The sequence below is a fragment of the Clytia hemisphaerica genome, unplaced genomic scaffold, assembly GCF_902728285.1.
Source record: "Clytia hemisphaerica strain Z4C2 unplaced genomic scaffold, Clytia hemisphaerica genome assembly, whole genome shotgun sequence".
NCBI lineage: Eukaryota > Metazoa > Cnidaria > Hydrozoa > Leptothecata > Clytiidae > Clytia > Clytia hemisphaerica.
This window is the reverse complement of record NW_027104551.1, coordinates 1,662,449-1,676,083: the sequence shown is the minus strand read 5'-3', so window position 1 is coordinate 1,676,083 and position 13,635 is coordinate 1,662,449. Positions and strand designations below refer to the sequence as shown.

Sequence of the window (13,635 nt, the reverse complement as noted above, 5' to 3'; positions counted from 1 at the left end):
CTTGCCAAAGCAAACCATGCAAATGGTACAGGCCTACTATATCGCATTGAACGGTCTAAATAAATACTTGCTTAACCTCGCTTTTAACTATTTATGCCACTCTCTGACGCAGATTTTGATCAAGTGATCAATATCGTCAGTCAAAAAAAATTTCAACTTAGAGATTCAAAACAACCTGATCACTAGACCACGTTGTTCTATTGATTGACTATAGTTCGTGGTAGCGCCTCGGAAAGAATCGTTAAAGTAGAGCCCTGCTACCACTATCAAATCTTCAAAATTGGTCTTAATTGAGAACGTTTTTCCCTAGGCTGCACGCATCTCATCTGATATATTTTAATATAGGGGATGTGTATCTTGTATAAAATTCCCATCCAGGATTTACCCCCGTCTTTGTGTGTTTTTTTTTTGAGTTTGGGATTATGCTTTGTTGACACTCTCCGACAGCCATACCAAACGTGATGTTCACAAAATACAGTTATCAAACCCCTACAAAACAAATTTTAATTAAGACAAAATTTATGTCGATTGAATCCTTAAATGTGAGAATGCTAATGCTCAATGTGCTAATTCAACACACAGTTTAAAGCACAAGGAAAGCTATACTGAATTGCCATTCCATTTAACTAATTTTTAATTTCCCCTTTTCTAACAGTGCTGCAGGAGTGATTCTACCACAAATTATCACAGCGGGAACTGTGACGAGACGTGCTGTTGAACCAACATGGTTGACTGCTAGCAACCCTTTGGTGAGCCCCACTGATTCTATATATAGTTGACTCTCTATAATTCGATCTTCAAGTGACCAAGGATTTTCTTCGAATTAGAGAAAAATTCAAATTGCAGAGAGTATTTTATATTTATTTCTAGCTGAGGGGACAAATATTTTAGTTCGAATTATAGAAAGACTCGAAAGGTAGAGGTTCGAATTAGAGAGCTCACTGTATCATTTACTCCATTTCTTAGCCCTAAAAACGCAATCACAAAAACAAAGAGTTAAGAAACCACGGCAGGGATGGGCTTAACCATAGTATGAGAAAACTGCGACACTAATATAAATTAGTTAATTTTTTGGGACTGGGAACATGATAGCAAGGATGTTATCCAAACCGTGCCTAGGCTGCTTCGGATTCGTGCTCCAGACAGATACTTTATACTACCAGCACTTTTCTAGTGGTCTGCGATTCAGACTAGTTCCTCGCTATTTCTATTGGTGACGGAAGTTTTGCGAACCTAAATTTTTACTTTCATTGACTTTTCGCTTCTGACTCCTTGTTAAGTCAAGGTTTGGCAAGCGAATCTGCATTTTCCCAGGTGAACTAACTTCATGTTAGGGAAATGTAAGAGTGCGGGCGGATTTCAAAGCACTCTGATTCGCCGAGACGACGACGTTCACTACATTTTCGTTCTCGCGATAGCATTGCTCTCCCAGTGTCGTTCGAGGTATACGCTAGTGTTTGCGATACTTGCCATCGCAGAGTCGCAATGCCTTACAACTTTAATAGTTTTGTTCCTTTGCGAGTTGGACACGTCATCTATCCATCTGTCAATCTTTCTTCATAGCGCGATCGAATTGGATCAGAATTGAAATCGATGGTAAGGCCACCTCCTGGTTATTCCTTGGTCGGTGCAGACGTGGACTGTCAAGAATTATGGATTGCATCTGTTCTTGGTGACGCACAGTTCGCCCAAATACACGGTATGCATGTCATTAGAAAATAAAGGCTCTCGTCGCATCAATATTTGGTGACGGCTAAGTCAAAATCCCCCCAACCCCGTCCCCGTGTATTCCAGGCTTTATTTACGTTACTGATTGACGCCAGAGAATGCTATCTAAAACGCTATCAGTAAGCATCAAAAAGCTGATAATGCGCAGGGAGCGAGGGTTGAATCCACCCCTTCAGGCTTTACGAACTCCCTCCAGTTATTGATTTTTGTGCCTTTGCTGCATTTAGCCTAGAAATCGTAAGCTAGTTTGATTTAGTCACTAGGATAAATCTGATGGTAAGTTGTGACTGTATAACTAACAGTAACAGTATTCCAAGGCAAACTTAAAATTCGTAAAAATAAAACGCCGAAAATGCTATATTGCCAAAAGCCGCGTGCCCTAGCCTCGTGAATACGGGCATAGTTAACTAGGCTATGCTGCATTAACCTTTCCCGAGAAAGTTGAAGATGCATCTTTAACTTTCAGGTGATATCTCATTGAACAAAACATTCAAAAACAAAGGAAATGCTCAAGGCGTTTTCATTTTTTTCTACATGGACAGGCTAGAAAGACATTCTTTTTTTTCTTTCAAAGGTTGCACAGCGTCAAGCTGGATGACGTTACAAGGGAAGAAATCCGAGCAAACAGATTTGCACAGTAAAACAGCTGACACTATTGGTATGAGTCGTGACCAAGCGAAAGTAAGTCAACTTCTTATGAAAAATACTATGTTTCTAAAGAAAATGTGAAAATCCCACTGACCTTTATATATCCCTGGACCAAGCTATATCGGCCATCTTTGATCGAAGTTTTTTTTTTTGCATTGGTACCCGTATGAAAGCCATTGCAGTGTTAAAAATTAGCGTCAAACGGCGCTACATCATCAAATATTTTCGTGGGAAAGTAGATCTACCGCTCTCGATGCATTTACACCGCTATTGAATAGTGCTACCATTAGAGTACCACTTTTCAAAAAACTCCGATCAAAGATTTTGCTTGGCCGGGATTGAGAAACTTGGTCCAGGGTATATAAAGGTTAGTGGAAAATCCCAACTTTGGTTCACCTCATTCCTCAATTTCCGCATATTGATCGCTTGGCTGTTTTATTAAAGGGACCCCTCGCTTAAAAATGATAACAAGACACTCACTTCATAATCATATGAAAAGCAACTTCCCAAAGTATTAGCACGCAAAACTCTTTCTTCGCTCCATAATTACAAATTATAAATTTTGATGTTCACTCAACTTTCAGAAATTTCAAATGACTTCTGAAGGCCTTCGAATTTTCTCGCGCTCTTGTCGCACCAAGTTGTCGACACAAATGCACCGCAAAATTACAGTACGAGTGTAGAGGCCAGCTCTAGTTCGAACAGTCTAGAATCCGCGCTCTTCTCCTAAGAAAAACCCTTTGCTTGGTGTCGAGTTGCGGGTTTATGGAGAATCGGTATCGGCTTCAGAACTCCCAATGAGCCCTGGTTGTGTTGGTTTCAGTCAGACGGAGACGCCATACTGTTTTCAGAGGAATTTTTCGATATCTCTACAGGAACTAGCAGTAAGTTTTATGTTCTTTGAATATGCTGTTAGGGGTTTTTGGACCAATATAGTTTGATTTCTTAAAGATCACAAACAAGCGAGGGGTCCCTTTAAGGGCGAGGAAGTAAATCATAAATCGTGTGACGTGAGCGAATTCCTGGAGAATTCGAACGAAATTTACTATCATTTCCACTCGACTTCTGCCGGCGATGTTTATCAGAGATCTATTCGCAATAGTACGTGCCCGCCTGTCACTCTTACTATCCTATTTTCTCGGTCACTTTTGATAAAACTTGGCAAAGCTTTCTGGAAGGTTTTCTTTTATAGATCTATAGAAGTAAAAATATTTCCTTTCGGTACTAAAACTTTCCACAAGTTTCCAGTCTAGTAGACGCCACTTAACATCGTTTTTTGAAACCTACTCTTTCGACAGGGAAACAGGCCAGTATTAGTAAACTGTTCAGACAGAAAAGCAGTTATAAATTGTATATAATGTTTACAAGTGACATTAAACTTTTGAAGAGGCATATTGCTGACTAAGATAAAAAACAAAACCCTGGAACTATGTCAAGTAGGGTATTAGGAAGAGCCTTTGCTATTCTTGTTGGAGATCTCTACTTTCCTATTAAAAAGTTCGTTTACGGGTTTTCCTAAGTGCTTGCAAAATTCTGAAGAATGCTTACGGTATATTCATCTTGTTTTTATATATGACAATAATGATTATTTCTCATGAAATATTTTCAACTGTTTTTATAATTAGCGTCCCAACTACCCCCCCCCCTGGTATCAATACTAAGATCTAAGGCATAATGGCATTTAATGACGTGGTAATAGACCGAAAAAAACTCTTTTAGTAACAACGGTTGCAAAAACCAAAAAATAGGACATACAGAAAATAAATTTCCTTTTACATTTTGTAATATTTTGAAATTCATTCCTTTCTAAGAATTAAGTTCCTTTGAGTCCAATTTTTCGGTGCACGGTCTATGAAACGTTACCTCGATTCAGAATAAATTTCATTATGCAAAAGATTGACAGTTTTTAGAGCATTGGTCGTGGGAAAACAAAATGTTCAAGTACTAGTCATCGTGTGTCTGATATTTATGTGTTCCTGCAGACATGGAACATTTTTTAACATTATGGAAATTATCTAGAAAGAGTTTTTTCCTTTTGGATTTTGAAATTCTGTTTTAAGCTGTCCTGATTTTAATTATATAATATCATAAATACCAATATTCAGCTCCTCTTTCTTACCTAGATATTCAATTATGGGCGTGTGTATGGTGCTGGCGAGTCGTTTGCCGTACGCCTTTTGATGCAGTTCAACCACAACTTAACGCAAAGAGAAGCCGAAAACACTGCAGCAAAATTGTATGAATCGACCAAAGGAATCAAAAGGTATTTCGCCAGAGCAGGAAATATGTTATAAATCGTTCTAGTTGTATCATAACCCATAATATTTTGGTTGATTCTATTTTTTCATTTTGATGTCAAACGATCGATAGAAATAACACCCAGTGATTTGAGAACATATCGGAAACTAAAAAATATATATTTTTTAAATTCGTTAAGATAATCTTGATTTAGTTAAAAAAAATTTCTTATACGAGCAGGCATCACTCTTAGTTGGCAAGAAAATGCTTCATGCGATACCAATCACTAAATATTTTTTTCCAACAGGTACAGGCTGAATGGACGAGGTAAAACACTAGCAGAGGAGTTGGAAATAATGCTAGATTTCAATGATCTTGTCAGTTATGTTTCTCTAAAGAGATTACTGCAAGAACATGGATTAAGTTGGTCTAAACGAGCGCAATTAGTTGATCCACAGCATGTCTGGTTTGACGAAAGGTTCGTGGTTTTCTTGTTTGTTTTTGATTTGTTTGTTTAAAAGACCGGAGTAGAGTGGGCCCGCTTTCTACCCAAACAATAATTATACCATACCCATCCATTGGCTTTTGTTGGTCTTGGAATATTTTAGGATTGGTTCTCTTCAGTTTTATTTTTCAGTTTTGGCCATGGGCAAACTTGTTGGTCGATGTAAGGTCATTCACACTAGGTTCTAATGAAGTTATTGGGCTAATACAGATTTGGCGTATTCTGAGAAAAAAGTCGCTGTATTCGTTTTTGGCCTATTTTGATAAAAAATAATTTTGGGACCCTTCACGTTGAGCTAAATCTTCATTTTTAGCTTATTTTATAACATTTTTATTTGACTTTCAGGCCCACACATTTGGTGCCATTGAAATTATAGGCCAGTTACATATTTGGCGTATTATGCGATAAAAGTCGCCAAATTAGTTTTCTGCCTAATTTGATAAAAGATCATTTTTGGATCGTTTATTTTAAGCTTAATTTTCAAGTTTAGTCTATTTTCGACATTTTCATTAGGCTTTTGGGCCTTCACATTTGGTTCCATTGAAACTACAGGCCAGTTACAGATTTGGCGTTATTTGCGCTAAAAGTTGGCAAGTATTTTTTTGGCTTATGTTGTTCTTGGAATATTTTAGGATTGGTTCTCTTCGATTTAATTTTAAGTTTAGGCCATAGGCAATCCTTTTGGTCGATGCAAGGTCATTCACACTAGGTTTTAATGAAGTTGTAGTGCTATACAGATTTGGCGTATTCTGAGAAGAGATTCGCCGTATTCTTTTTTTGTCTATTTTGATAAAAGATAATTTTGAGACTCTTCAATTTGAACTAAATCTTCATTTTTAGCTTATTTTCAACATTTCTATTTGACTTTCAGGCCTAAGCATTTGGTGCCAATGAGATTAAAGGCCGGTTACAGATTTGGCGTATTATGCGATAAATGTCGCCGAATTAGTTTTCGGCTTAGTTCGATAAAATAACATTTTGTGATTCTTTAATTTGAACTAAATCTTCAAGTTTAGTCTATTTCCAACTCTTGTGTTTGACTTTTGGGCAACCAATCCCTTAAACTGTGCCAACCAAAAATACTTGAAAAGAGTCCTATCTGCATTTAAATGTGTACCGATGGTATTTGAATACCTAACTTGTTGTATTTTGGATATAAAATGAGATAAAAAGCCACAATTTTTTAAATTAGCTGGCTTTTTTTGCTCAAAATCCATAACCAACTTTTTGGCTGAAATATGGAAAATCCTTAGCAACTCTTGCCATGAGCCAAAAATTGGGGTTGCTTATAAAAAATGTGTACAGCCTCGCTTAAGATAAGCAAAATCGAAACCTTGAGTATCCGCCACCGTTTTTCTATCAATAGAAAATGAAATATTTGAGCGGGAAAAAATTTGTTATTCAAAATTCAATCGTAGTTTTTAAAATATTTTTACTATGCTAGTCTTAATCGTCTGGTCGTGTTATAAAATATTTGAATATTGAGGGATAATGCCCTTCGTCAAAAAAAAATTGTAATCCTTGTATAGTCACAGTTTTCAAATTGTACTAGTCAATGTGTCAAAAATATATTAATTTTTAAATCCAAATGGAATTCCTTTCATCACTTCTTATTGTGTTTATTCTAAGTGTTTCAAGGCTGCACATAAGCAATAATTATAATTCATGATTTTCATGACATAATGTTCTATAAGGAAGGCACCTAAAAAAGCCCGGGCGTTTGCCACTAGTTTTGAATTTAGATAATAAAATTAGAAACAAGCGCCCGAACAATTTTAGGTGCTTCTGTATAAAACATTCAGTCGTAAATATTCGCCATAAAGTGCTTAAGTATAGTCTCATTGCAACCTATTCTTATATCGTCAAAGCTCATTAAAAAATACTAAGATCTTGGAAAAATTTCCATTATGTCAATTTTCGCAAATTTTACAAATGTTTCAAGATTGCATACACAACCTCTTCATCGTTGTCATCAAACTCATCATTCGAATTCTGATGCATTATGGGTCCTCCATCCACGACTCTATCAACTGGTATAGTTTCATTGTCTGATCCTTCTAGTCTCTGGTGTTGATTTTGTGCTTCATGATTCTCAAGTTAATCAGGGTAGCTGTTTTAGATTTCACCGCTTCTCCTATCTCTTGTCTCCGTCCAGCTAACTGAATTTCCGTTCGAATATTAGACATTTTTAATGTCAGATAATGATTGTAGATTTCATTGCTGTTATTTGACTTTGTCTCTTGACCCCTTACATTAATATCACTTTGATTTGCAGATTCAAGCTTTTGGTCACAATGTATTCCAGCTTGAATCTCCAGAGAATTTCTATCAGAACTGGTGATCTTAATATTGCGTTCTCTGTCTCCAAGCTTTCTCATATCAATTTTTAGCCATGCCTCTTGGTGTTGTTGTTGGCTTATCTTCACAGCATCATTGTTGTCAAATATAATCTCCATAACTAATCCCTCGTTTATAGTCGCAATAAAGCACCCACGCACTGTCTCTCCAAAAATTAAATGTTATTCTACATTGCACCATAGAAAATTGCTGTCATTCCTTTCAATTTATTGTGGTAGACTCTCTATTGTACCAGTACTTCAGTTTTGTTTTATTTTGCATATTTTGTGGCCGGGAAAACCCCAATGAATGTTTTATGGCTGGAAAAATTTAAATTATCAAAACAATGCGATTTTAAGTTGCGGTATGCGTAAACAAACTCTCCAACCAAATGTTTTATTTGCTTAACTACGCAAGTTTCGTGAACAGGCTAAACATTAAGCTCAAATCATGTGCTTATCAGCCTAAAATTAGTCTGAATAGCAGACCTCTATAGATATACTTTCTATAAGAAACTCTTTTTGCTAGAGGATGAGCAGAAGCCTAGCCTAAAATACTTGTACCTAACTGGTCATACTTTCTAAGATATATAACACAATAGAATTCCAGTGTGTGTTTTTTTCTTTTATTACGTAAAGATATTGTTCCTAGAAAATTATTTTTCAAGTTTCCCTCTGATAGAAAGAAATTTAACTTATCTTAAATGGGAAAATGTACTGTTAGTAACTATGGGTTACCCCCAAAACAAACACAATTAGCTTGAAGATGGGGAAATATTTGACATGCGTAAATAATGCTTACGTCATAAATCGCATTTTAATTATTGTGGATAAGGATTCAACGTTCTAAACTAATCAGTTAGATGCATGATAATTCCTGCTTGTAAAATTTGACCAATTCATGATATGCACCATTGCAATGTCATTACATTACGGACACAACAGCTGATTTGTTGTAAGTGACGTCTTGACTGGTGTTACGTCACTTTCAACCAATCAGCTATTGGGTCCGTGATGTAGTGTCAGAAGACATTGCCATCGTGCATATCCTGAATATAGGGTTTCCGAAACATCAGTGAAAACAGCACAGCCGACTAGATTCTTTGTATGATGCTTCTGTTCCATATAAATCTCATTACCCCTTTTGGTCCTTATTCCCTTGCCCGGGGTCCACATAATATGTCACTCCCTAATTACCAGTATACACTAATTATGGTCACACAAAAATGTCTGTTCGTTCTTCATTACGCTACTGGCGAATGAGAAACATCAAAAAGGACCGATGACATTTCAACGATTTTACTTCCAATCTAACAAACTAGGTAGTAACTGGTAGTAAATATATGGATTAGGGTGTTATAAGAAACATTTGTAGGCCTTTAACATAGAAATCAACTTATATTATCTCGTATATATATTGAGTATATAACACGGACTATAACAAGTCCAAGTCCATTAAAATTACAGTGGATAATAATTAAGTACTTGATCTGATAATTTCATATTCAAATCACTTGAAAGTACCCTGCGAGTTTAAACCAATGAGAACCGCACAAACAACGCTTTTCTCTATGAACAGTCGGAAAGTTATCGTGTCCTTTCACTCCTGATATTCTGAGGGTTTTGGGAATATTTGGCCCAGCATCGCTTTCCAGGGTGCTGTATGTCTGTTTTTGAAGAAGCAGCGCTTTGTCAATTCATCTTCATTTTGGAAAAAACGGCGCCTTGCTCTTGTTTAAAGACATAATGTATCAAAACGGACAAAGCTGTAGTAGAAATGAAGCAAAAAGTAATGGAGGGAACACATTTTAGTCAAACTAAATCCCGTAACAATAATCGTTCTATCATATAACGCCTATACTACTGTATTACACGCATTATAAACGACTCCAGGCTTCACATTCTTGTATAATCCTATATTACTACTTATTACATGTCTAAATATTAAAAGGTATTATTTTTACATAAGTGTTCCCGTTTCATATCAGACATTTACTATCAGGACATTGTCTGCCTTTTGTTATGTTACGCTGATATTATACTATGCTGATATATAATAAGCAAAAAAACGTTTTTCTTTTCCTCTTTCTGACAAATTTTGATCCATATATGTGACGATTCAATGTGAAAAAGCTTGTGAATTAATATTGCTGAGTAAGCAAACGATATCACTCTTATTTAAAAACCTTTAAACGTATGATAAACGTCTCTCTCCCTTACACTTGCAGTGAATCGGACATGTTCAACAAATTGGAAAGTATCGCGTTATCCGAACAGCCACGAACACCCGTGTTGAATTGTCTCATCACTAAAGCTCTCTTCCCCAAACACGTGGAAAATCATGTGAGTCTTGTCAGTAATATTTTTTACCCGTTTTATTTCACTTCACAGCTATACCTATAACCACGTTAGTGTCAGCTATGTTGTCTGTTTTTACCCACTTTAATGTACTTTACAAGAGTTATACCTAACGTTAGTCTTTAGTCTATAAATTTTGAGCCTTGTCTTAGCAGTGGACCAATTGCGAAAATGACACCATAGCAATCAGATAGGAAAGATATAAATCCAGCCGGTGTAATCCCAATCAAAAATTTGACGGTGTTATGTGATTTATAATCTGACCAGGTTTGTGCCTGGACTTTAAGGGATTTTGATCTCTCAATAAAAACCTCACTGCAATCAATAACCACACGTGTGTTACCATAGCCCTGCTTCCTGAATGCTTTTGGCATATGCTCCATAACTGATTCTTTCGGAAGCCATTTGACAAGACAGTTACCCAATGTATCAGACAAAAATCTAATCCACGTTTTAAAAATAACTGAGCAGGTTGATGGTGCAATGCCAAATTGATCAGCAAGATCTTCATGAAGAAGACTTAATCTGATTCTCATTAAAGTGAGCAAAAACTCATCTTTCGGTTCAAGTTTGCGTGGACGGGTGTACTGCTTTGCTGGTCGAACTTTTTTGCTGATAAATTTTAGCTGCTTTTTGCTGCCTTGCCAGTAGTGAAGTCTTGACAAAAAAGGTTTCGGTGTATCAAAAATAGCATCAAATAACTTTATTGTGGTGATGCCAGTATAGAAGTTCATTTTCTTATCGTTTTTAATGTACTTGACAGAAAAAGTGTTAAATTTTTCTCGTTCGGTTTTGATAATTTTCTGTAAACCCTTGATTCGACGTTTAAGAGAAAGCACTTCTTCATTATGTTGCTCAATGTACTGTTGGATGATAGAATCCTTCACAAAACAGTTTTCACATTCGTCAGACAATTGGTCACTTTTGGAGTAAGAGGCGTGGTCAAGGTTCGATGATGAAGTTGTAGCAGGTGTAGTTGTTGGTGTTGATTCTGAGTTTATTTGAAGGTTAAACTAGTACATCATTAAGTTCAATGTCGTGCTGTTGCTGTGGGGGTGCATCATATGTGGTTGCATCACCATCAGAAGAAGAAGCAGCAAGGCCCGGGGTCATTGGTGGAGAAAATAAGTCTACAACACTTTCAGCCTCACAAATGTTTGTACATTTTAGTTTCTTGACCAGCGGTTTCCTCTCCATTGGAGGCTTTCTTTTTCTAGGCTCAACAATATCGTATCCCAATTCAAGTGTTGGCCACATAGTCAACAAAATGTTTACTACACACTCGATCTCATGGACGTGGTTTCCATGGAGTTTTATCAGGATTCAGTCTTTTAAGTTTTTCAGTCCATGTGGCTCTTTTTTGTTTGCCACTTATAGATCCATCACTGGGAAACATCCACAGAGTAAAAGGAGGGTTGGCAGCACATCCACAGTCTTTTCTTTTCACTTTCTCATGTCCTGTGACATCACAATCACCGTTTTTCCATTTTGTTAGTTTCTTTGAGTTGTTATAGCATCCAATGACAGCACAATTTCCATTTCCCATTGTATATAACGATTAAAATGACAAGAGTTATTCAGCTTTTTGTTTCTTTCTAATGGGTAATGTGACTGATTTGGCTCTCAAAATGATTTGTTTTGATTTCACTGACCACACTAAATTCGTGCCCAGTTTGCGGACCGCGCAAAATCCATAATGGGGGATATGAGAAAGCCGAGAAACCGAATTGGTGTATTAGCTTCAAAAGCGACTTTCTCGCCCGAACTCCAAGTTTCGGAAAACGAGGAAATAAGCTAAATTCTCAATTAGCCAAATTCTGGAGCCGCTCGCTGCGCTGCCGTGCGCAGCTTGTAGGGACAAAAATTACTTTCGCTTTCGTTTTTAGGCGGAATTCGCAGATATTTGGTAAGAAAACAGTGAGACTCCCTGTTCTTTTTACCAGCAAAAAATAGGAAAAAGAGATTGGATTTATGTTGGAACTTTTATTGGATTTCAAGAAAAAGCCTCTTCCAAACATGAAACGTTTATAATCACTCATAGTTGGAGGAATTTTCAATTATCCCGGGCTCAGTCTTTGGCCTATAGCCTATGAACTTTTTGTACTGCATATGCCTTTATTTGGACTATTACTTTTGTAGAAAAACTTTTTCTGCTCACTTTGGGCCTCAGTTGAGTATGATAGGTAGATTTTGGGTGTTTGAGAGTATTTTGACTTGACTTCATGTTATGTTTTCTTATCTTTACCACCACAAAATTATTCAACAAAATAGAATTTATAAACTATTTTCAAGCATAAAAATATTTGGCTGAAGCAAAGCATAAAAATATTTGGCTGAAGCAAATTTTGTACAAATTTTATATATTTAAATGATAAAGTAAAAACATCTCAAAATCTTTTTATTATAATCCTTTGTGACAGTACTTTTTCTGTTGGGAAGTTGGAAGCTTTTCCACCAAACAGATAATCCAAATAAAACAATAATTTCAGACAGTGCTTTAGGCATCATAACTTTGCCTGAAAATGCAATGACTACAAAGTGGATTTGTACCGTCAAGGGCTCTAACTTGGGACAGTCTGACAAAACATGGGGCACCAATTCGGCAATCATTTCACCGAACCTCTATTAAGTCATTTGATTAACATAGTCGCAAATCATAGAAAACAAACTTGTTGTCAACAGAGATTTAACAGTGAAAAAACAGTTCAGAAAGTCAACCATCCCATGATATGACCACTCGTCCCAAGTTAGAGCCGTTGACTGTATGCCGGATATCCAAAACAATAACAATCCTATTCCATTATATGATATACACAATCATGTCTATGTCATAAGGTACTTTCAATTTTTTGCGGTACTTCCAAAATTTCAGAATTTTTGGGCACTTTCTTTGGATTCGCTTATCCTTTTCTTGTCCTGGATCCAATCAAAACCTGCACGTAAAACATACCCCAAAATCAGTCACGTTTATAACATTATAACTCGGTCTTTGACGATTGGGAAGATTCAACGACAAAATTTTGAGAGTTAAAGTAAAGTTTATCCCTCAGCGCAGTCACAGTGATGAATCCGATCTGACCGTTAGTGTCTCTTCAGCCATTTTTGAGATGAATAAAATGAATCATGTTTGAATGGATATCTCTCTACTCTCTCATATCAAAACTGTTCAATGCGATCGAAAAAAATCTTTCTCAGCTGAATTCCATGATAGGGAAATGTTTGTGAAGCTATTATAGTCATTGTTTGCACCAATATAAAGTTACTTCTGCAAGTTAGTAGTCTCTATCAACAGCTTTCGAAAGCAGTGAAATCGACGAACCTACTTGAGTGAAGTTTGTAAACAAAAAAGCAAGTTTCAAACATTCATTATGTTCAAAAAGTATTGTCTTTTATTCCAATGTATGATAGAAGTCTATTCCAATACATTTGATGTTGGTTCCAAGTAGTATTCTTCTTCTTTCTTCCCAAGAATCACCAAATCTACTCAAAAAGCACTGTTTTGAAGTGCTTCCCCAGCCAAAAATGTAAACAAAATGGCTTCCGCCTCGATTTTTGTCCCGACACGCGCATCAACTGCAGCGCAGCGAGCGGCTCCAGAATTTGGCTAATAGATTTTGACCATGATTGTAGTCAGTACCCTATGTTGTTGTACTATGTTGAAGAGGTATGACGTCCAGGGTGGTCTGGAAAATGAAAAAGTCTAGGAGGGTCTGGGTTTTTCAAGTGTAAAAACTCCAGGGTGGTCAGTCAAACGAAGGCGAAAATCCAGGGTAATTCAAAAGATGAGAAAAAATCCATCCAAAAGTACTTAAGTCAAATCCC

The 13,635-nt window shown here is 36.6% G+C and overlaps 1 protein-coding gene across 1 annotated transcript in view; it reads left to right on the top strand.

Moving 5' to 3' along the window:
- Positions 1 to 13,635, top strand: part of LOC136822839 (DNA polymerase subunit gamma-1-like) — a 63,116-nt gene that overhangs the window by 45,624 nt on the left and 3,857 nt on the right. The window contains exons 10-15 of the mRNA XM_067079153.1: positions 656 to 749; positions 1,564 to 1,699; positions 2,303 to 2,409; positions 4,500 to 4,639; positions 4,922 to 5,092; positions 9,684 to 9,798. Of these exons, the coding sequence (XP_066935254.1) occupies positions 656 to 749; positions 1,564 to 1,699; positions 2,303 to 2,409; positions 4,500 to 4,639; positions 4,922 to 5,092; positions 9,684 to 9,798 (763 nt within the window). The remainder of the gene's footprint in view (positions 1 to 655; positions 750 to 1,563; positions 1,700 to 2,302; positions 2,410 to 4,499; positions 4,640 to 4,921; positions 5,093 to 9,683; positions 9,799 to 13,635) is intronic.